At 46.9% G+C, this 24,088-nt stretch overlaps 2 protein-coding genes across 2 annotated transcripts in view; one reads left to right on the top strand and one right to left on the bottom strand.

Moving 5' to 3' along the window:
• The window catches only part of SFI1 (SFI1 centrin binding protein), a gene marked incomplete at its 5' end in the record, with an annotated part of 41,464 nt that extends 30,957 nt beyond the window's left edge, over window positions 1-10,507 (bottom strand). The window contains 6 exon segments of the mRNA XM_081113854.1: window positions 916-1,026; window positions 5,537-5,608; window positions 7,330-7,491; window positions 10,400-10,449; window positions 10,452-10,487; window positions 10,490-10,507. Of these exon segments, the coding sequence (XP_080969980.1) occupies window positions 916-1,026; window positions 5,537-5,608; window positions 7,330-7,491; window positions 10,400-10,449; window positions 10,452-10,487; window positions 10,490-10,507 (449 nt within the window).
• Window positions 10,508-15,424: 4,917 nt separating this feature from the next.
• Window positions 15,425-24,088, top strand: part of EIF4ENIF1 (eukaryotic translation initiation factor 4E nuclear import factor 1) — a 33,171-nt gene continuing 24,507 nt past the window's right edge. Inside the window, exons 1-3 of the mRNA XM_081113413.1 lie at window positions 15,425-15,522; window positions 16,427-16,552; window positions 22,953-23,026. Of these exons, the coding sequence (XP_080969539.1) occupies window positions 16,457-16,552; window positions 22,953-23,026 (170 nt within the window). The 5' untranslated portion in view covers window positions 15,425-15,522; window positions 16,427-16,456. The remainder of the gene's footprint in view (window positions 15,523-16,426; window positions 16,553-22,952; window positions 23,027-24,088) is intronic.

The raw sequence follows: 24,088 nt of genomic DNA, 5'->3' as shown, positions 1-24,088 counted from the left end.
GGCATGCAGGAGGCAGCTGATTGATCTCTCTCATCGATGTTTCTGACTTTCTATCCCTCTCCCTTCTTCTCTGTAAAAAATCAATAAAATATATTTAAAAAAAAATATGTAAATCAGAACCCCTACCCCAAAGAACCTAAATAAAGAAGTGACTTTTTTCCCCCAGAGAACTTCAGTCCTTAAGGACTTAGCTCCTTCGTGGGCTTTGGGGCAGCAACCACAGGTCTGAATCGAGGTGGTGCCGGGGGGGGGGGGGTTGGTCCTTCTGGACCTCACGAGAACGATTCCTGACCACCTCTCTGTGAAGGCACAGCTCACACAGTCGTGTACTTTCACATGCAGCTTGGGAAGCACATAGGCAGGGAAGACACTAGCTTCAGAAATGTCCCTAATGGCAAGGGCCTGCACTGTGTTTCAAAGGACAACTCCTTGCCCGTGGGCACGCATCGGGTGCAGGTGGCGTGCCTGCACATGGCCACGGCCTTTTGGTAATGGCCATTGTTCCTTCTTTTTTGGGTCATGTAAGCAAGGGCCTGAGGGTGAGAGTAAACACCATTTTAAACACACAATGTGTCAGATTTATTGGGCATATATTTTCTCCTATAATCAGTATAAATTAAAACTTACGTTAAAGAACAGAATATTCTCAGAATAAGAAATTATAAATAAGTGAAAGCCAAGCAGAAAACCTTATTCAAATCACTAGCATGACCAGCACATAATGGTTATTTGAATTAGAGGAGTGGCTCTCATGCATGCGCACTAACGTGCATGTGTGCTTGGGTTTAACGTAGGATTCTGATGTTGCAGATTCTAAAACGATTCAGAACGTGTCTCTGTTTGACCATAAACATGCCAAGGAACTACCTGATAATGTGCATCACTAAACTTGAAGTCACATAAATGAAATCTGACCTGTAGTAACAGTCTGCTCGAACACAGAGCTTCCACTCCCGCTGGGAAACCCACCACTCTCCTTTCCATTCTTCAAAGACCTTCCGGAGCACCCTTTGCTTATAGTAACACCTAGGGCAACGGGAAAAATCAGGGGGACAGGAGGATATTAAAGCTGATCTCTAGTCCCAAGTCACGGTTTCATTTTACCATTGCTTTCGCGTAGTAAAGTGTGGCTCATTATTTGATTAACACCAACATAGATTAAAAGTAGACATTTAACTTTTTCAGATCAAAACTATATACTATAGATCTTACCAACTAAAGGCATTAAAGTAAAATAAAAATCTGACTTTTCAAATACCATATTGAATTGAGAATTCTCAATTTTTTTCATGAACCAGACTAAAAAATATTCTTGAGCCCTGGACAGTATAACTCAGTTGGTTGGAGCATTGACCTGTATACCAAAAGGTCACATGTTCAATTCCCAGGCAGGGCACATACCCAAGTTTTGGATTCGATCTCCACACTGGGGGTAGGGGGGTGAGGAAGGCAATAATCAATGTTTCTCTCTCTTTCTCCCCTCTCCCCCTTCCTCTCTCTTTAAAATCGATAAACATATCCTCAGGTAAGGACCTGATTTGATGTAAAGGGAACCCAAGTGATGGAATCCTAGCTACAGGAGGAAGTTGAGGCAAAAAGATTTTTTTTTTCCCAGAATGGGAAAAATGACTGAATGTGACCCATTAAAGAGGGAAAAATTGACGATGCAAAAAAAAGAAGAAAAAAAAACAACCCTTGCTACATTGATGGCCTTGAGTAGGCACAAGGGGAATATCATGCAAAAGTCAAGGATTTTGCCACAAACGAGAGCACGGACAGTTCATCTGCCCACCAGCTGGGAAGCAGGCTACATGGGACAGATGCTGGCACCGGGTAAATATAGTGGAGGTCTCTTCTGCTGCTTCTAAACCCGGAAACAAGGACACTCGCTACAAATGAGGAAGAAACACTGATTAACACCGATAAATGGACATGCCTGTTTTATTTACTTCCCAAGTTAGACAAATTTTGCTCAGATCTTCTCTTCAGAAAAATAGGGGACTACTTCAGATCTAAGACTGCCTTATATATGGACACTTACTGTATTATTTTTGCCCTACTAATTCAGTGATCATTTTGGTTTAGTTTATTAATGATAAAACAATTCCAGTTTATAAAAATTAAAGCATTCTTTAATGGCTATATTCTATAGTTTCTGATATGTCATTTCCCTCTAATATTCCTAAATGTGAGAAATAGGTAATTCAATGAAGAGACAAAAAAAAAGAAAAAGGAAGAAAGAAAAACCAATATGCCCAAACCTCCCCCAAGTAACAACCTCCTTGACCTAAAAAAAGATTGCACACTGGCCAGCGTGGCTCAGTGTTTGAGCACTGATCTATTAACCAGGAGGTCACAGTTCCACTCTGGGTCAGGGCACATGCCCGGGTTGTCAGGGGCATGCAGGAGGCAGCTGATCAATGATTCTCTCACCATTGATGTTTCTCTCTCTCTTTCCCTCTCTGAAATAAAACAAAAATAAAAAGATTGCAAGTTGAAAACCACCACTCCATCACAAATTTCTAATCAATGAAAACACCGTATCAGAACTAATTCCGGTAGATGCCCAAAGCCGTAACTTATCCCCAGATCAAACAATTAGCTCCGATCTGGGTTACAACCAAAACTCAGGTCTCCTAAACTCCCGCCCAGTATTCTTTCCCCTATACCCGGCCACCACTAAAGAGCAGAAAAAGTAGAGAGAAAGCCGTGTGACAAACACCGGTCAATGGCTAACCCAACACCAAGACTCTGCACTTCCTCATGGGCATCTGTTACAGAGGCAGCCTCCTCTGTACCCTCAGGTGGCCAGTGACACACTGACCAAGGAGGCCGAGCAGAATGCAGCTGGGGCTTCCAGGAGCACTGTGCTTTCCCGATAGAGACAGGTGGAGCTGATAGCACCTTCCCCCTCCTTCCTGGGTACAGCTGGATCGGTCACCTTGCAATCATGCGGTGTCACCTCTGAGGACAAAGGGCCAACACGCTAAGGATGGTGAACCAGAAAGGTACTAGAAGCCTGCGCTTCGATGGCATCACTGAACAGCTGAACCAATACCAACCTCCAGACTGCGTCTGAGAAAAAGTAAATCCCAGTTTAAGTCACTGCCAGACTTTCTCGAGTCAAACGCATTCCTAACTAAAACAATCAGCATTTCCCAAACACTTGGAATATAAGTTGATACTATTTGAAAAGAGATTTCCAGTTAAATATGGGTCAAATTTAAGTTTAATAAAATTAAGTAGGAAGAGGATTTGGGGAAGATGGGGAAGGTGGCAACGTTTTTCAATCTCTGAATCCCCATAAAACACACAGAGCAGCCAGGTACCAAAACCAAAAACTCATGTGTCAATTACAACAAAACTAAGTGACGAGATATCCTCATGAATCCAAAATGCAAGCAGGAGAGGGCAAACGACTCACAGTCAAAAGACCTGCACAGCATTAACATTTGTACAGACAAAAAAGGAGCAATGAGGTGGCATGTGAGGAATGTAATAAAAGTTACGTGGCCCAGCTGGCGTGGCTCATGGTTGAGCATCGACCTATGAACTGGAGGTCACGGTTCGATTCCTGGTCAGGGCACATGCCTGGGGGCTTGATTCTGTGTGGGGCATGCAGGAGGCAGCCAATCAGTAACCCTCTCTCCCCCTCTCCCTTCCTCTCTGAAATCAGTAAAAAATAAATATATTTTTAAAAGTTATGTGAATGGGATCTCTCCCTCTCTCTCAGCAAACTAGTACCAATTTCTTCTTCCTTCTTCACAAGTTCATGGATAGAAGATTCATTCTTACCCTACATCTTAGCAACCTCAGCATACTTTCTTGGGTTTTTTTTTCCTTATTAAGTCAATAACTTCTACCTTTTCACGTAAAGGAAGCACTGTGGCTTCTCTTTGGCATATCCAAATTGCCAGCATCACTTTGGGGCCATTATTAAGTAAAATAAGGGTAAGTTGAACATGAGCACTGTGATACCGCAGCAGTTGATCTGATAACTGAGATGGCCACTAAGTGACTAACAGGGCGGGCAACGTGTATCCTATGGATACTCGGGATAAAGGGATGATTCACTTTCTGGGCGGGACAGTACGAGGTTTCATCATGTTACTCAGAATGGCGTGCAATTTAAAACTTATAAATTGTTGATCTCTGAAATTTTCCATTTAATATTTTCGGATCTCAGTTGACCACAGGTAACAAACTGCAAAAAGCGAAACTTTCACAAATTAGGGGGACTACTTTATATTCTTTTTTTTTAAAAGAACTGATTTTATTTATTTTTCTTTTTTTATATTTGTATTGACTTCAGAAAGGAAGGGAGAGGGAGAGATAGAAACATCAATGATGAGAATCATTGATCAGCTGCCTCCTGCACGCCCCTTCTCCCCGTCATTGGGGATCGAGTCCACAACCTGGGCATGTGCCCTTGACCAGAATCAAACCTGAGACCCTTCAGTCTGCAGGCCGATGCTCTATCCACTGAGCCACACCAGCTATAGCTTCAGGACAGTCCTTAAAAGGAAAAAGAATATATAACTTCTAAGCCAACATGAATAAAAAAATAACAAAAACAAGAGATTTCTGATAATGGCAAACTAGATAATTCAGATCAATTCTCCTACTGAGAACAAGGAAAGCAGATCAAAAAAATTATTTGAGGGCACTAAAGAGCTGCCAAGGCAGTGAAGAAGGACAGGGCCACGGCGCAGAAGGGAGAGCTGAGGTGAGCGACCCCTAACCCCTGCAACTGGGATGGGCTGCTGCCACACTGGGACCATCGCTGGGCACAAGGAGATGGGAACAGTAAGGCGCCACAAGGTATTCAAAGGAAAGGTTTCCGAGAGCACACACAGCAAAGCTGCTTGAGAGACCTTGAACCAAGAGGCCTTGGGAGATGTTCCAGGCTGGGAAAGCCAGGCTCAGAAAAGTACAACGGGAGGGAGGGAGGGAGGGAGGCGAGAACCCGTAACATTTGTTTTTTAAAAAACGCTTGCGTTCTCAATGGCTGCCAATTCTCCCTCTAAAAATGGCCTACACTGGCCCCTCCTCTCCATCCCCACTGCCTGCTGCAGTGTCCCTGACCCGGGGCGCCCCCTTGCGGCCCACTCTGGACGTGGCAGCTCAGACTATCAACCAAAACCCAGAGCAGTGAGCGGTGGATTATACCAAGTGAAGCTATGGCAGAGGGACTTTCTCTTGACTAAAATTTCATTCCCATTGCCAATGCCAACGTTTTCCGTAGAACAAGTCAAGGTGTTCATCTTGCCCTTCAAAGGGCTCACTTACTCTGGGCAAATACCTTTTTTCCCAGAGGCTATTAGCTGTCCTGGTTTCCTTTCTGATTCCTTCGTACACTCACTGAGTGAAACTAATCTGTGTTAAATTATCACTTTATTATATGCCTGCTGGAGGCCGAGGGAGGGCGGGGAAGGAATGTTACACACGCCATAATAAACGTTACGTGTGCGCTTAATATAAAAACAGAAGCCCAGAATGAATGCAGCGGAAGCTGGGTGTTCCGAGCTAATACTACCTGGCTTTAGAGGGAAATACTCTTCCGAAAGTTTTTCGAATCCACAAATACAAGAACTTCCTGGCCACACATCTGAAAGATGAAAAGAAAGGACATGCACATTTTAAAACTCCATTTGGCCTATTTCATCAGTTTTCTGGAAAGGAGAGGGAAACTTTAAGGCCCCAGAGGGAGAGAAATGCTAGTGTGAGTCAAAGGGTGAATCATACCTAATCTTGCATCAAACAGCATACGATGGGACAGATTTATAAAGCTAAAATCAAGCAGATTTTTTTAAAAGTACTTTCAGTTTAAAGTATTTTGTCAATGAAGACTTCAGCCCAGCCAGTGTGACTTAGTGGTTGAGTGTCGACCTTTGAACCAGGAGGTCACGGTTTGATTCCCAGTGGGGCTCGATCCTCACTGAGTTAGATGTGCAGGAGGCAGCTGATCCATGACTTTCTTATCACTGATGTTTCTAGCTCTCCCTCCCTCTCCTTCCTCTTCAAAATATATATATGTGTGTGTGTGTGTGTGTGTGTGTGTATATATATATATATATATATAATTTTTTTTTTTAAAGACTTCGGAGTTGAGGAAAAGGAAGTACATGATAATGCTTTTGTTTGTATTATTCCTCCTTCCTAAAATGCCTGGCAAATGCCCACCTACCCATCAAGGCTCATCTTCAATGCCTGCTCCTATGTGAACCCTTATTGGACCTTCCTCAACCCAAACAGGGTGAATGCTCTGTGCTCTCAGCACTTTATTCTATTCTGGAACATTATGCCACCAAATCACGGTCATGGATTTGCAGGGTGCCTCTTGTTCCCTCTGCCATGAGCTCCTGAGAGCAGGGACTGGGCCTTACAGTATCCCCAGTACCTAGCGCGCATACAAAAAGTTGACTTTTCTCGGCTGTTAACCTCCAGGTTTAGTTGGGAATGTTTTTCGTCCTCCTGCCCTTTACCTGGCGGATTCTTACATCATCCTTCAGGAGTTGGCTTAAACTCCGCTTCCTGCAGGAAGTCACCCAACTACACTAGCATGGCTGCCCCTGACACATGAACCTATCTCTGGTACCACATGCTCTCCTTTCACTGCACTTACCACACTCTGTTGTTGTGACTTATTTAACAGTCTATCAAGCATCCCTGCTCTTAAACTTCGGTCAAGGGACCAGGAATGCCTTCTTCACCTGGTATTGCTCAGCATCTACGTAACACTGGCAAAGTGGGGAGCGTGCAAGAGGCAACTGGTACATTTTACTGAATGCAGAAATGGATGGATGCCTTTGATGGCACTAATCAAGAGGAACAGAAAATAATCATTTTTCTTGGACCATGTTTAGATTTTTTTTTTTATAGCTTACACATTGTGGGTACTAACTAGAGAACGTGAATGAAAACACGCAATGACAGGTTTTATGTCAGCTGAGTCCTAAATATTTCTTCTTCTGAGCATTCTGCCATGAAAAGCAGGCATGAAGGTGTCCAACTAAATGAGATAGGAGAATAAGAATCGTCTCTCAATTTTTTTTTACTCAAATTTATATTTACAGAGAGGAAGAGGGAGAGATTGAAACATCAATGATGAGAATCATTGATCAGCTGCTTCCTGCACGCCTCCCACTGGGGACCAAGCCCACAATCCAGGCATGTGCCCTTGACCGGAATCAAACCCAGAACCCTTCAGTCCCCAGGCCGACACTCTATCCACTGAGCCAAACCAGCCAGGGCTCGTCCCTCTATTTTAACCAAGAAGGGAGAACAATGAGAAATTCACTGCAGGCAGGTGACCACTCACATGCTCACCTGATGCGCAATTCTTTTAACCGACCCCTTTGGGTCCGAGCGTGGTGCCCTGGATGGCCGGAACGAGGTATCGCACTCCGGATCCCAGGGAAGGCAGAAGACTTCTTGTCAGACAGTATCTTTGGAGAATAAAATTTCTTAACTGCACCATCCCTAAAAGACCTTAAATTTGAGGAGTAAGGGGGATCAGAATCACATTATCTCTGCATGTGCTGCAAATACCTTTACACGTTTAAGTGAAATTAAATAAACTCTTTGAGACAGACAGATAATAACTATGCTTCCAGGACACCAAGCAGCCCAATCTCTGACAGAAATACCTGCAGGCTCTAGGCATCGACTGCAGAGCTACAGGGCACCCTGGAGTCATGAGTCCTAACATTTTAATGTCATTTTAAGAGTAACCATTTATAAACTAGAAACATTCTTTTATATAGAAAGCAATTAGAAATGATTTTCAGATACTGTGACTTTTACAACAATATGAAATCACATATTTTACTAAACACTAAATTTCTGACTTTTAATCCTGCTTTAGAAACATTAAGAGTTTACATTATTGGGATGAACTCATGATTTCTTTAAATGTTTTTAATATATATTTATTGATTTCAGAGAGGAAGGGGGGGGAGAGAAACATCAATGATGAGAATCATAAATCAGCTGCCTTCTGCACGCCCCACACTGGGATCGAGCCCACAACCCAGGCACGTGCCCTTGACCAGAATCAGACCCTGGCCGACGCTCTATCCACAGAGCCAAACAGGCTAAGGCTGAACTCATGATTTTTAAGAAATGTGTGGCAGGTGCTCTCCCCTCCAGGGAGTACGCCCTGTACCATTCCCTTCTCCCTTTTCTCCTCCCTCCCTCCCGTCATGTATCCCCTATCCTCTAAGGCAGTGGTCGGCAAACTGCGGCTCGCGAGCCACATGCGGCTCTTTGGCCCCTTGAGTGTGGCCACGAAGTTTCAATCGCACTGTACGTGCGCGCCCGCACGTGGTGTTTTGTGGAAGAGCCACACTCAAGGGGCCGCAATTTGCCGACCACTGCTAAGGGACCCCATGAGGCTTGCAGCCAGGGGAGCAACGGACAGCTGCAGCTCCTCCAGGGCTAACTCCTTGAACCTAGCTCCAAACAATAGGCAGCTGCAGCTCGTCCAGGGATAACTAACCCTTTGACTTCCCAGTAAGCTAAGGCAGCCCACCCTAGGCTTTCCTGGTGCTTCTCCTATGCCCGTCCTTGTTTCACTGTGCTATGTTTTTGCTGAGGTCAATAAATTCTTGCTTGCTTTTCTAAAAAAAGGAAGGAAGGGAGGGGGGAAGAGAGGAAGAAAGAAAGAAATGTATGGCAGAACTCTACCTGCAGGAAATACTTGGAAGCAATGATATTCCATTAACAATGAGCACACACAGAGCTTAAACACTGTTTATAAAGTGCCATTCCCTACTAAAAGGAACCAGGGCTCCTTGGAGATATGATTTCAGATCTGAAACAAGGGAAATGCAAGATGAGCCTGGAATACCTTTTTAGATCAGAAGGTAAAGAAGTGTTCAAACAAGGATGGGGGCATGTGAACCATCTGTACGCCACAAGCGTCTATGGACCCAGGCTGTCTCATTCACTGGGGTGGCCCCACAGAAACAAGTGGGTGCTAGTTTGATAAGGAACAGGATGTTAATGTAGTTTCAAAAAGTTATCTACACACACACACACACACACACACACACGGTTGCCCCTTTCAACTGCTAAGCATCCAATTCAAGGAAAATAATGGAAGGAGCCGCCATTCCTGCTTTTTGGATTCTAGCACAGTGGTTCTCAACCTTGGCTGCACATTAGAATCACCTGGGAATCCTTTTAAAATCCTGATTTCTAGCCCTAACCGGTTTGGCTCAGTGGATAGAGTGTCGGCCTACAGACTGAAAGGTCCCAGGTTCGATTCCAGTCAAGGGCATGTACCTTGGTTGCGGGCACACCCCCAGTAGGGCGCGTGCAGGAGGGAGCTGGTCAATGTTTCTCTCATCGATGTTTCCAACTCTCTATCCCTCTCCCTTCCTCTCTGTAAAAAATCAATAAAATATATTTTTAAAAAATAAAATAAAATCCTGATTTCTGGGCCTCATCCTCCGGAAATTCTGTCTCTTTGCTATGGGGTGGGGCCACAACATTAGTAACAAAGAAACAGAATTTCCGGAGGATGAGGCCTAGAAATCGGGATTTTAAAAAGATTCCCAGGTGATTCTAATGTGCAGCCAAGGCTGAGAACCACTGCTCTAACAGCTCTTCCAGATTCACCAACATACTTATTAATTCGGGTCCCTTTCTGCAAGAAAAGTCCAGTCCCCTCTCAATGGCCAAAGCCTTTACAACCATCCAGGATATAAAGCATCCAGGTGGCCCCGACAGAACTCCTTCCCGGCGGCCGACCCTCGGGTGGGGGACAGGCTGCACGCGGCGAAGGCCAGCCCATGGCCTGCTTCAATGTCCGTTTGCTACGGCCCAGTCCTCCTCTGACCAGGACACACTGAGACACCCACCGCCACCTCCCTCACGGCCCGGCCTGCAGGAAACCAGCGTGACGTCACCTTCACCAGCCCCGCCACCTCGCTGCCGGGGGTCAGGCTGCTTCTCCAGGACGCCCGGCGAAGGCAGAGTCCTGTCCCCATCCCCGTCCCGCCCGGGAGAGGACGGTCCAGGCTGTCCATTCCCTGGGGTGGCCCCAGCACCCACTGCAGGGCCTGGCTCCAGCAATGAATCAAAATCAAACCTTTCACGATGGCTATGCCGCACACTCAAGACAGGGTTTGACTGTAACCTAAGGTATGAAATGTGCATTATACTCTACACGGTGGATGAGAAACCAAAAAAATGAACAACAACAGAAAAATCCTTACCCAAACTTCCTATCACATCCTCCGTGCATGAATTGAGCACAAAACTTTTAAAAATAAAATCACTTACTATTTTCACACACAAAATATGTGCAGGCTTTTATCTGAGCCATCACTTCAGTTATTGTGTGTGTGTGTGTGTGTGTGTGTGTGTGTGTGTGTCAAGTCACATCACTCACCTGGAGCCAACCTTCCTCTCCATTCTCCACTTAATCTTTTTTTTTTTTTTTAATGGAAATTCAACCAGGAGCTTGATATACACTCTTCGGAGTGAGCAGATTCTTCATGAGTCAAAGCCTTTTATTTTCTCTCCTAACTACAAGAAAAAAGAAGAAAAGGAGGGGGAGTCTTTTTGAGAGAGGACAGGAGAGGGAAACAGAGAAACAGCCTTTGGCTGCCTCCCCGTGCACCCCGGCGGGGGACGAACCCGCGACCCAGGTACGTGCCGGGCCGGAACCGAACCAGCAACCTCCCGGGGCGCGGACACCCCTCCGCCCTCCGCCCGCGGGGCCACGCTGGCCGGGACATCCATCACCGGCTTCTCAACACAACGACCCCGACCGGGGCGGCCATTTCCACGCAGAAACCAAGGGCCCACGGTGTCCAGCTACCAGCGGTTCTCAACCTGTGGGTCGCGAGCAAGGAAAGTCCATCCTGCACATCAGGTATTTCCGTGACGACTCATAACAGTAGCAACATTGCAGTTATGAAATAGCCACGAAAATAAGTTTATGGTCGGGGGTCACCACAGCATGAGGACCTGTATGAAAGGGTCGCGGCGTTAGGAAGGTTGAGAGCCACTGAAAGCGGCCCCGCGGGGACAGGTGCTCGCCCGGCACCATTCACGCCGCGAAGACGATGCACCAGCGCGGAGGCCAACGAGGGGTCGGAGGGCCTCGAGCCGCTGAAGCGAAGCCCTCCTCGCCCTGAGGGGGGGTCCCTCACAACGTGGCCCCGGGGGGCTCAGGGGGCCCCTGTGGTGTGCTTACACTCGCCCCTCGCCGGCTACGCAGCAGGGGGACACGGACGGACACACCCCCCCAATCGGAGCCTTGCACGGACGCGGGGCCAAGCACATCCCCGCAACGCACGGGACGCGCGGGAGGCGGCGGCGCCCGGGTCCCGGCTCCGCGACGCTGACGAGCACCCGCCGCCAAAACGACGCGAGCGCCGCGCTGGGCACGGACCGGCTCCGGGGGCCGCCCTGCGCGCCCTTCCCTGGCCTCCTCCGCTCCCCACCAGGCCCCGGGGGTGGGCGGCGTCACCTGCACTTCTAGCCGAGGAGGAGGAGGAGGGCGGGAGGAAGCCGAGGCTGCCTCAGGAGGCACCCGGCCCACTTCCGAGAGACAGGCGCGCGCCGGCCGCTGGGAGCGGCCCCGAGAGGCTGAGCCTCAAAAAAGCGTGGGGGGTTGGCCCTCAGACCCGGCCTCGTACCTGAGGAAGTCAAGCCCTCGCGAGTAGCGCCTCAGGCGAGTCCGGGCGGGAGCCGGCGGACGCCCACCCATTTCCGGCGCCCGCGCGGCCCACGCAGGCTCTGCGCTTCCCGCGCCTCGGCGAGCGGATCTCGTGCCAGCCCCGCCCACGTCTCCAAGGCGACGCGGCGTGCGTGAGGGACGCGGCGCCTGGGACCCGGGAGTTCGCGCAGCCGCAGTGCGTCAGGAGACACGCCCCCTTCTGGCAGCCTCGCACTGTCCGAGCACACCTGGGTGGACCGGGCGGTTGTCGGTCTGGGCTGGGTGGGGGGCGCGGCGTTCTGCAAGCCCCTAGTTAAAATTATCCCGGGCTGATAACTACATTTTAAGGGGAGGATTCAGAAACTAACAAGCGCTAGTTGTTAAAATTTTAAATTGGGGGTCCACTCTTGATCATCCTTTAAAAATCGGAGTGGGTAAGGGTAAGAGACATTTTTACGTGCTTTTCTCCTGTGCTTTGTAAAATATCGCTTGAGAGCACATGAGATATCTGGTGGAAAGAGCAAAAGCTAGCTAGTATCATATATTTAAATGCTTGAAAGGTTTTACGTTAAAAACATGAGGAAAAAAATTGTTGGGTGTCTCAGGATTAGAATATTAGGTAATTTGCATTTTTGCCCTATTTTCTACATGTTAATTTTTTAAAATATATTTTTATTGATATCAGAGAGGAAGGGAGAGACAGAAACATCAATGAGGAGAAAGAATCATCCATCGGCTGCCTCTTGCACACCCCCACTGGGGATCCAGGCAGCAACCCAGGCATGTGCCCTTGATTGGAATTGAACTCAGGACCCTTCAGTCCACAGGCTGACACTCTATCCACTGAGCCAACCCAGTTAGGGCTGAGCAGAGCTTCTTGAAAAAATATTTTTTTTCCTTGATCCAGGTTGTGGTTGCATGAGTTTGCCTTGTGAAAATTTATTGAGATGAGCCCTTAGAATTTGTATACTTTTCTGTATGTATATACATTTTCAATAAATACATTTATTTTTTATAAAATGCTACAATGAGACAAGTTTTTGCAAGCACAGGTAAATGTAGTTTACAGATGCCCCGCCCCCCCCCCTTAGTAAATTACTACCTTTATTTCTAGGTAATAATTGTCTTCTTTCACAAGCACAAATTGAGACTCAGAGAGAGAGGTGAAACCAAGGTTCCACAAGACATTCAAGAATCTAGTGCAGCCGTGGGCAAACTACGGCCGGATCCGGCCCGTTTGAAATGAATAAAACTATTGAAAAAAAAGACCGTACCCTTTTATGTAATGATGTTTACTTTGAATTTATATTAGTTCACACAAACACTCCATCCATGCTTTTGTTCCGGCCCTCCGGTCCAGTTTAAGAACCCATTGTGGCCCTCGAGTCAAAAAGTTTGCCCACCCCTGATCTAGTGGAAGAGTACATCCGAACTAGGATAAGCCCGAGGGCCTAGGAAATTAGCTCCAGGCCAAGCCAATATCACCACAGTAAATTGCCTTGAGATTTCACGTGTGACTTCTGGTAATTCTAAAATACGCTCACACTTTCTTCCAACACTCCTCCCATATAAAGGTGGAGTCTACGGCCCCTCCCCTTGAACATGGGCCAGTCCTGGTGACTCCTAGCTAAAGAACAGAAACTGGCACAACAGACACTGAGTGATCTTGAGGCTAGGTTCGAAAAGAAAATTCAGCAACTGTCTGACTCAGAATCCAGCCACCATCTCGCCACAGAGAAAGGCCATGTGTCTGTGTTTCGGCCAATTCTGATGGCCCCAGCTGACAGCCACCGTCAACCATCAAACATGTGAGCCACTAGGTATGATCCTAGGTGATCCTAGCCCCCAGCCTCCCACCACCACAGCTGATTCTCAATGGAGCAGAGACCAGCTGTCCCAGATAAAACCACTCAAATTGCAGATTGGAGTGCAAAATAAATGTGGAGTGAAGCCACTGCGATTTGGGGTCGTTTGTTACACAGCAATCGAGAACTGGAACTGTTTTTATGTGTCTAATTCCCACTACAAGCTTAAAAAGTAGATACTACTCGGCCAGTGTCGCTGGGTGGTTGAGCATTGACCCAAGAGGGAGAGAGGGAGGAGGGGAAGAGAGAAAAACATCTACGCGAGACACATTGATTGGTTGCCTGGCTCATGCACCCCAAAAGGGGTGGGGATCTAACCTGAAACCCAGGTACCTGCCCTTGACCCCTCGACCAGAATGGAACCTGAGACGCTTGGTTCACTATCAACGCTCCAACCAATGTACAACCCCCGCCAGGACACCGCTTGGTTTTTAAAATAATTAAAACGACCATAATGTTTCTCTGTATAGGCTTAAAAAACCCACAAACACACACACAGCAGCTTTATGGAATTTGTATGAGGCCTTTTGCCCACCTTCTCCTATTTAATCTCGACAACAGCGGTGTGAGTTATCATCATCCCAACTTTACAGATGAGAAAACCCAGGCTAAGAATGAATAACCGGCCTAATTCTCCGCCGCCTGTAGGGTGTGGGAGGGCTGGGAGGCAAATTCGGCCCATTTGCAAACGCTCCCCTCTGCCTCTTGCAGAGAAAATAGAATTTGTGAGAAACACATTGTTATTTCGTATTACAGAGGAAAAGAAAATCGTTTACGTCCCAATTTTCTCTGTTGCCAAGACTCATAAGAAGAAAACTTAGTGATCAGTGTCCAGTCCCTGGGTTTCACAGGAAAATTAAGCTCAAAGAAAGTAGGTCCCTTAAAAAAAAACAAAAAAAAAAACGCCATCCACACCCATGTGTCATTCCACACAAACCCTGGGCGGCCGCCGGAGCTGCGATCATCCTGCCGAGCAGGCTCACAGGGGCCCCGTCCGGCCTTTTCACACGGGAGGGAGGTCATATTTGCTTTTCTGTGTCCCCTTCTGAGTGTCCGCACTCGGGCCTCGGCGCTGGGCGTCCATTTCCACCCAAACACACTCGCGCTTCCCCTTCCCGGCAGACGGCGGCTGATGGGCGGGAAACACCCTTCCAAGAACCTGTCAGCCGCCTTCAGCCCCATCAACAGCAAGCGCGGCGCGCTCGCCCTGCAACACAACCGCCAGGAACGTCGTTTATTCCTCGGAAATCTACAGAGAGAGACCATTTTAAAAAGAGCGGAACTCAAGGCGGGCAGCTCTGCCCCAGCTCACAGCCCTGGGAAGAGCTGGGGTTCGAGCCCACACCCCGCAGGCTCAGAACCCCCAGGCTCGCCCGCCGCCTAAGCCCCCCGGTTCGCCGCGGGCGACGACAGGGCCAACGCAGCGGCCCAGGCGGCGGGCCCCGGCCTCCCCAGGAGCGCAGCCCCGCGGGGGTCGCGGGCTCCCAGCGCCGCCCGTCCCGCTCCTCCCCGCCCCGAAGCGCGCGTGGGAACCCGGCGTTGTCCCGGGGGCTGCCCACGACGGCCGCCTGCGCGCACCCGGGAGGACTCATGCCCCCTCCGGCCCGGCCTCCTCGCCCCCGCCGCCACCCCCAACCTCCGTCTCCACCTCCTCGCCTCCGAGCGCTCGCAGGCGCCGGCGCCCGGGCAGCGCGCCCCGACGGCCCCCTTTTCGGCCCGGCACCGCCGCGGCCACCTCACATCCGGGCTCGCGGCGGCGGAGGCGGCGCCGGCGCCCGGGTGCGTGGAGGGAGTTATTAAGAGGGAGGGGGCCGGGGAGGAGGGCGGAGGGCTGGGCCGCGGTTACGGCGGCTGAGGAGAGACAGCCCGGTCGGGTGGGGGGGCGAGAGCGGAGGCCGCGCCGAGCAGCCCTGGGACCCGCGCGGGCGGCGGAGCGGGGAGCCGCGGCCGAGGGGAAGGGCCTCCGGGCGGCGGAGGCACCGAGTAAGAGCCGGGCGGCGGGGGGTCCGGGCGCCGCGCCCCGGGGCCCGCAGAGAAGGGGCGCGGGCGCGCTGCTCCCGGGGTCGCGTGCGTTAGCGCGAACGCCGGGGCGCGCGCGGGGAGCGGGCGGGGACTCGGGGCCCGCGGGGCGGCCCGCGGACGGGCTGGTGGGGCCCGAGCCGCCGGGCCGGACGGCGGCGGGCCTGCGCCGGCTCCAGCTCGGAGCGCCCGGGCCAGGGGGTTCGGTCTCCCCGTTCCCTCCGGCCCGCCTCCTCTCGTGAGTACAGCCCCCGCCCTTCCTCCGAAGGAGGCCGCTGGCCGGGGCCTGCGCGTGAGGCCGGGGGTTGGGGTCGCGGCCGGGGGAAGCCGAGTTTCGGAGCCGCGGCCGGCGCTCGCCTGGCATGGCCACAGGTGCGGCTGGCGGGGCGAGGGGCGCTCGGGCTCCGTCCCCGGTCCCTGGCCGCGGGTAACGAGGGGCAGCTGGCGCCGTCCATTGGCAAGTGACAGGCACTTGACGACAGCCCGACTTCCCGTCTCTCCGGCTCCAACCACTGCCCTACCTGCCCCCAGTCCGGGAAACTTCCCCGCGGCGCCGCGACCGGTCTCCATGGGTGGCAGCCGCTGATCTTGGTTCCTTTTTTGAGTAAAGCAGCTGAAAGGCTGTCCCCTGACCTGGGCACCTGCCCCTGCTGTTCTCCTCGCCCTTTTGATGTTTATTTACTAGAAGAGATAACCCAGGACCAGGGGTGCCATTTCCGACGGGGCTCTGGTTTAGAGCACAGTTGCGGGAAGGTTTGTGTCTTAATGGTAGTCATTTTAAGAGGGAAAAGTTCCAGTTTCTGAACCAGTCAAGACTTCTGCAAATGTGCTGTTCTCAGAGACAGTTTTGTGCTCCTTTATCTTCCAGGTGCAAAGAATCGTAGACCCGGGAGGAGCCATGGATAGGAGAAGTGCGGGTGACATAGAAAATGGAGATGCTTTCCTTGACTTGAAGAAGCAACTGGCCTTCAGAGCCCCCCATCGCTATACAAAAGTAGGCGTTGTTACTAATGAAATAGTGTTTCTTCGTAAAGGCGGGGAGGTTGGTAACATTGTGTAGGTATTCCATTGGTATTATGGAAAGTGGTAGTGACATTCCATTCTCTCTATGGACTAAATGTTAACTAGAGTTCGTAACGCATCGCTTTGAACTTTTTTTCTGAAAGGGTGAATCCCCAGAGTTTAAAGTAGATTTTGCTTCTCCGTAGCTTTCAGGTGAGAGGAGTATTGGCTCGGATCCCAAATGAATTTGTGGACCAGTATACGTTGGCACACACATTCTGTAAGAGCTGGTATGTTGTTGACTTAGATGCTGTAAGAACTGCATCTCTGAGATGCCTCATAAAAGCAGTGTCCTGTGTTTTGATGTTTTCTTAAGAGGCGAACACCCCAAAGGAATGCTCTTGGGTGCATTCTAGGTGCTTGGCTAGAATCACCAGATTTTCAATTGTTTTTTAGTTCCTGTCACAAATTGAATATGGACTCACAGAAGTAAGACTTCAATTATATTTCCCCTAGCTGAAAACTCGTGATTTTAAACTGCTCATCTAGAGATCTGCTTTTGCCAGGGGTGGGAGGGGGTGGGGTATTTTTATTGAGGCTATTGTTTCCCACAGGATCTTGTCAGTTACTGAATGTTTCTGAAGAGGCTGACAGGACTGAGTGAGCTGTGTGCGATGTAGTGGGCTGGAGTATATAAAATGTGCTTGGGACTGTTGACAGAAAGGATTATGTCCTAGTCGGGTCCATATCTATACTTTCTTACTATGGACCCAGTCAGGTCTTGGAGGTGGTATTGTCCCTGGCTTGCTAGGATACCGATAAGTGTGTTCAAGTGCAAAAGAGTTCTTGGTTAATTGCTGTCTTACTGCAGTCCGTGTTGGCGTGACAGTGAGAGTTGATAGATAGCATTTTACTTCATCCAGGTTTGGTCTTCCCCAGTGTAGTTCTCCTCAAACCTGAGGGTGCTTGTTGAGTAGTGTTCACAACTTAAATTCATTACCTAAAATGTTGACAGGTGAATTGTGAATGGAGAAAAGCTTATTAAATGAAGGGAAACTTTTATAAGCTTCTGTGATTTCAACTCTGCCAGAACTTTTTGAATGAAGTTCTGACTGGTAGTCTACTGGTAGAGCACTGACACTTCCACAGGCTGACCTGAGGCTGGCATGTGTATTTCATCTTAATGTTTATCCATCTTGATGGTTAAGTCATTTTTAGAAAGTTATTATTGGTTTCTCTTGGGATAGAGCGTATGTATGTCTACAGTAAAGAATAAAAAGCTCATTATAGCCCATTTTTTATAGTCCAACCTCAAAACTCTGTACCTAAAATGGTTAAGAAAAGCATTTTTTAAGTGAGTGACAGTGGGGCTTAGATTTAATAGTCTTCTCTACCAAATTTAGTTGAAAATAGGCTTACTTCCCATTCCATTCAAGAGGATTTAGTTAATGGCACTTTCAGGATTGTGTTTAGGCAAAGTTAGGGTAGTGCTTTCTTATATATGTTACTCAGCACTAGTAATTCTATGTGAGACTTGAGGCAAACTAAGCCTTTCTTCTTTTGAAGAAAGCTTAAAGCAATCCTGAGTTCTGAGTACCATAATAAATGGTCTGTTAGTCCCACAACTGGAATAGTATTTGAGCTCGCCTATTCTTTATCAACATACAGAGATCAAACAATTGGAATAAGTAAAGCATTTAGTAATACTTCTGCCACTTCAAGTTCATGCACTAGAAAGTTTAGAAGCAGTAGAAGGAAACTGTCCTCAGTGATTTTCATAAGTGATATATATATTTTTTAAAATATATTTTATTGATTTTTTACAGAGAGGAAGGGAGAGGAATAGAGAGTTAGAACCATCGATGAGAGAGAAACATCGATCAGCTGCCTCCTGCACACCCTCCTACTGGGGATGTGCCCGCAACCAAGGTACATGCCCTTGACCGGAATCAAACCTGGGACCCTTCAGTCTGCAGGCCGACGCTCTATCCACTAAGCCAAACCAGTCAGGACCATAAGTGATATATTTTGTGAAAACTTTTGTAAATATGGGAATTTTACTACAAGGTCAAAAAAATATAAAACACATTGGCCAGATAAGAGGCTTCTTAAGCTTTGACCCTTCGTAGTTTAGCATTCAGTTGTTTTTATGGGATAACAATAGTCTGTTCAGAATTTGAGGGCTTTTTTTCCCCATGAAGGTAAGGGGTCCAGATGTTTGGCTAAGTGCTTTTAAGGGTAACATACCAGAGTTCCTTGTGTCCGGGGATCACCTTGTAAAGTGTGATTCTGAATGTTAGGTCAGAGATGGGCTTGAAAATTCAGTTTCTTAACCAGCTCCCAAGTTAAAAACTGCTGGTCCACTGACCACACTTTGAGTAGCTAGGCTTTAGTATTCCTTGAACAACCCAATACGTGGTGTTGATGTTGTCAGGCAGCTCAGATGCATTGTTACTCCTCCTGGTTCAGTTGGTGTCCATTGTGCTTCCGTGAACATCTCAGGAACTCAATTCAGACTCACACTGGGTACTTTCAGACCTACCCTTAAGTCTCAGTGATGATTAATGGGGATGGTTATAAGTGGATTTTTCAAATGCACCTGTTGTCCTGAGGGGTTTGAGCCCTTAATTTATAAACCGATGGAGGTCCATTTTGCCAGGTCAGATTACTGAGATCAAAAGCTGTGTTTCCATAGTATTTAAATGTGCATTTATAAGTTGATTGGATTATGTTGAGCGACTTTTGGAGGTTATAGTGTGGGTCTCACCTCAAAGTCATGGATTAAAAGTGTTTTAGACCATCGGTCACCAACTGGTGGTCTGTGAGGTCCGAAAGGTTGGCCACCGCTGGTTTGGACAGTGGCTCTCACCGTGTGGTCTTTTAACTAGCATTTAGCATTATCTGGTAACTTGTTAGAAATATAAAGTCTCAAGTCCCATCCCAAAGGTATTGAATCAAAGTCTAGGGATAAGGCCTAGTCATCAGCATGTAACAAGTCTTTCAGGGAATTCTGACTCTGATTCTAGTTTGAGAACCATTGGTTTAGGAAACAGAGGAGATAGTGATGTGTATTAGTGAAGAAACTTTGGGAGCCATTCAGCTTTTTCTTACCTTCATCAGAGGCCCTTATTTACCAGTTCTTGAGGTGCAGCACTGGCTATTCTATTAGTGATATCATCTTCTGCTTGAAATACAAAATAGAAATGCTCTGGACTGTCCCGTTATTCAGATCCATGTGTTTTTTCTTCAAGTGAACAGACTGGTCTTAGAGCATAGAGTGTACATACTTAGTGCTATTCCTCCTCTGCTCTTTATCTTCCCACCAACTCATTAAATGCTGCCTCCTGCCAGGGGACAGGAAATAAAAACAGAGGACACAGAACATTCATCTTGGAGCTCCAGGGGCAATCGGTTAGCGCGCGGTACTTACACAGAACATTCATCTTGATACTGATCAGTGTTCATGCATGTGAAACCTAAAAAGTAGGTGTTGGATTATCTGAGCTTAATTTCATGTGTGATCTTCATTGCCTTGACTTGTTGAGAATTGGCACCATTTTAGCCATCAGTGTCTGTAAGGGATCTTTAAAAGAGGCCCCCCATTTGTGGCTGGTGGGCAATTGGTGACAGTGGTGCAGCCATGTTTATGTCTTTGCTTTAAAATCATTAATCAAACAACCCAAGTGGACTGGTTTGAGTAACCTCCTAGCCTTCTTGGAGAAAATCAGTTGCAAGACTTGAAGTCAGCAAGCTTCTGAGAAGAAAACAGTAACTGTGATTTAAACCCTAAGTTGAAATCAGTAGTCAGATGGTTGGTTTTTCTTGTACAAAGGTCTCATTTGATAACGTCGGGGTTGTTCAAGGAATACTAAAGTCTACTCAAAGTATGGCTATAGGTTTCTCTCAAAAACTGAATTGAATAGTAATCTTTAACAGGTGGCATTTCAGTGGCACACTTAGTTGCAAACTCTTAAGCTAATGTAAAAATAGGGGTGCCTGTTTATATTGGAGAAAGCAGAATTATGGTATGAAAGTCATGATAGCCCTGGCCGGGTAGCTCAGTTGGTTACAATGTTGTCCTGATACACCAAGGTTGCAGATTCAATCCCTGGTCAGGACACATACAAGAATCAACCAATGAGTGCATAGGTGGGTGAAACAGCAAATTGATAATGTGTCTGACTGTCTGTCTCACTCTCTTTTCCTCTCCTATCCCCCCTCTCTCTAAAATAAATAAATAGTAAGGAAGACAGGAGCCCTGGTTGGTGTGGCTTAAAGCGTCAGACTGTGCACTCAAGAGTCATGGGTTCGATTCCTGGTCATGGGTTCGATACCTGGGCTATGGGTTCACTCCCTGTCCCCCACCCTCGGTCAGGGTGCTCCCAGGAGTCAACCAGTCAATGTGTGTGTGTGTCTCTCCCCCTTCACTCCCTCCCATTCTCTCTAAAAAGCAATGGAGCCCTAACCGGTTTGGCTCAGTGGATAGAGCGTCGGCCTTCGGACTCAAGGGTCTCAGGTTCGATTCCGGTCAAGGGCATGTACCTTGGTTGCGGGCACATCACCAGTAGGAGGTGTGCAGGAGGCAGCTGATCGATGTTTCTAATTCTCTATCCCTCTCCCTTCCTCTCTGTAAAAAAATCAATAAAGTATATTTTAAAAATAATAATAAAATAAAAATAAAAAGCAGTGGAAAAAATGTCCTCAGGTGAGGATTAACAAAAAAAAAAAAAAGGAAAAATCATTATACAGTTTTAATGTTTCAATTGTGCAGAAAACCATAGTGGGCACTTTTCCAAGTATTTTTCCTTTAGCTAAATTTGCAGGTTTTCTTTTAAAATATCCCAGAGTGGCTCCTTTCCAGGAGTGATTGTTGATAAGGGCTCTAGATGAGAGAGCAAGTCCCCTTGAGAAACTGGAGAGCTGTGAGGCCAGGAAGGAGTCACCTGCCTGTGCTGGGCTAGCCCGGCGCCCAGGAATGTTCAGTGGACAGTTACGGAAAAGCAAACTTTGTGTTGACTCCCCCACTTAAGTGGGGGATCCTCTCAGGCTGGGATACCTATGTCTTATGCAGTTGAGACTTCGCTACCAGATTCCACTCTCTCAGCCCACAAAGAGGAGCATTCTCCTGTTTCCCTAAATGCGCAGGTGGATCTTGGGTCACATTTTGAGAAGCGTCATTGGTTTAAAGTACTACTTCTTAACTTCTTTAGGATTTACTGGCAATCGTTTGAAGGTATAAACACTCACTGCTGAAACGCACAATTTTGTATATGATTCCTTGAGGCCCTGAAATTGGTTTAAGAAGCTCTGCTCTCAAGAACCATAAGTATAAGTTTACCTTGATGTTTAAGTTATTCCCATCAGCTTTTGCAGTCCAAGAATGGTTTTGTTTTCCCACTTCTCAGCCTATTATTGAAGAATGTGGTTCTTCATCCTCTATCGACGTTCCAGTAGAGGTGTACCCTGTCACAAATGGTACTGCTAGCATAGTTAATGCCGGTGTGCAGCTGGCTCATTGCTCTATCTTTTGCTCCTATAGGCTTTGTATAGTCAGTCACTTGAGTATTTGTTCACACCTGGAAAATGCCAAGCATATAAAGTCAACAAAGAAAACTAGAGTAATATGGGAGGGGAAGTTAAAACATTTTTACCAACCTGAGTGATTCTTATACCTGAGAATAGTTGGCATTTATCAGTCATTGATTAATAAATCTGTAAGAAGAGAAATTAAACAAAACATTATCCTCTGGCAACTGAATCTCTCACTTGTGTTTACTTAAAAATATTTTTATTGAGATATAATTCAGAAATATAAAATTCATCCCTTTTAAGGTACACCACTCAGTGGTTTTTAGTGAATTCACAAAGCTGTGCAGCCTTCACTGCTATCTAATTCCAGACCTCAGAAAGTGTAACTGGGGGTAAAGGGAGATTACCATATATGATTTGTAATTTCCCCCCCTATTTTTGGGGTTGTCGTTTTGCTTTCTTAATAGTAATTTGAAACACAAAAGTTTATGAATTTGAAGTCCATTTTAAAAATCTGTCTCCTTATAAATTGGCACCTGGTGCATTTAAGAGCAGGAGGTTTCAGGTAAGCCTGATGCTTCCATGCCGTGAGGAGCATTCAGTGTGTGGAATATATTATTGGACAGTGATTTGTGAGAGAATGTGTCTTAGCAAGAAACTGATCACTGTTAGGTTATTTGCCAGTTTTGCTTGAACTTCTTATAAGAACCTTAAACTGACTCCAGTCCTTTCGGGAATAAGTCAGGTATAAATAAATAGGAACTGTTTAAAATGCTTAAGGTAAACACTCAATTACTGAAAACAAAAATAAGCAAAAGTGTGTGAAATAGTATTCAAAATCACTATTTGATTTCTCTTTGTAGGAGGAGCTCTTGGATATAAAAGAACGCCCTCATTCCAAACAAAGACCTTCATGCCTCTCTGAAAAATATGACAGGTATGGGGGAGGGGGGTTGCTTCTGGTCAGCTTGTTACATCAAACTTGGTACATTTAGAATTGTATTGTTTTGGAGCTTCTTGATAGAATTATGAGTGGGAAGATAGGGGTTTTGACATTGAGCTTCAACACAACATATTACAGATAAACTATGAACATGGCTAGCATTTCATTACATTGTCTTCATTATTTTCATTATTAATTAGTTTTGAACATTAATTCAAAGATTTGAGCTGCAAGGGACTCTAAGGACAGCTGAACCAGTTCCCTTTTAACTAATTGGTGATGAAACTAAAACTAGAAAATAACTTGGTCAAAGGCACATGGTCAGAAAGCAGAATTAAGACTTGACTTGAACACAGGAGTCCTCATCAGGGTATTTCCTCTCTTCTAGTGGCTTTTGCACTGTGCTTTGAGGGGCCTTCTTAAAGGTCTGCCCCAGGTAGGCTGATCAGGAGGACTCTGAGCCTTTTCATCTGTGCCCTCCCCCCCAGCTCTGTCAAACAAGAGTCATTCAGCCTTGACCAGTTTGGCTCAGTGGATAGAGCATCAGCCTGTGGACTCAAGGGTCCCAGATTCGATTCCGGTCAAGGGCATGTACCTTAGTTGTGGACACATCCCCAGTAGGGAGTGTGCAGGAGGAAGCTGATCGATGTTTCTCTATCATCGATGTTTCTAACTATCTCTCTCCCTTCCTCTCTGTAAAAAATCAATAAAATATATATATATATATATTTTAAAAAAGAGTCATTCAAATAAGCCCTTTCGAATCTTGGCATTTTCCTAAGAGATAGAGGCTTTGGTTTGACAAGACTATATAAAAAAAAAAGAAAGAAAGAAAAAAGACTATATTATAGCTAACAATGTTCTGAAAAGCTCTTACAGTAACTTCTACATTGCACTTTTCAGGTCATTTCTTCAGTGTCAATGTAGATGGTTCATACTGGTCTACACTTTTTTTTTAATATATATTTTTTATTGATTTCAGAGAGGAAGGGAGAGAGAGAAACATCAGTGATGAGAGAGAATCACTGATTGGCTGCCTCCTGCACGCCTCCCACT

Source organism: Myotis nattereri (genome assembly GCF_964212035.1).
Source record: "Myotis nattereri genome assembly, chromosome: 19".
Classification (NCBI taxonomy): domain Eukaryota; kingdom Metazoa; phylum Chordata; class Mammalia; order Chiroptera; family Vespertilionidae; genus Myotis; species Myotis nattereri.
This window is presented reverse-complemented; position numbering and strand designations above follow the sequence as displayed.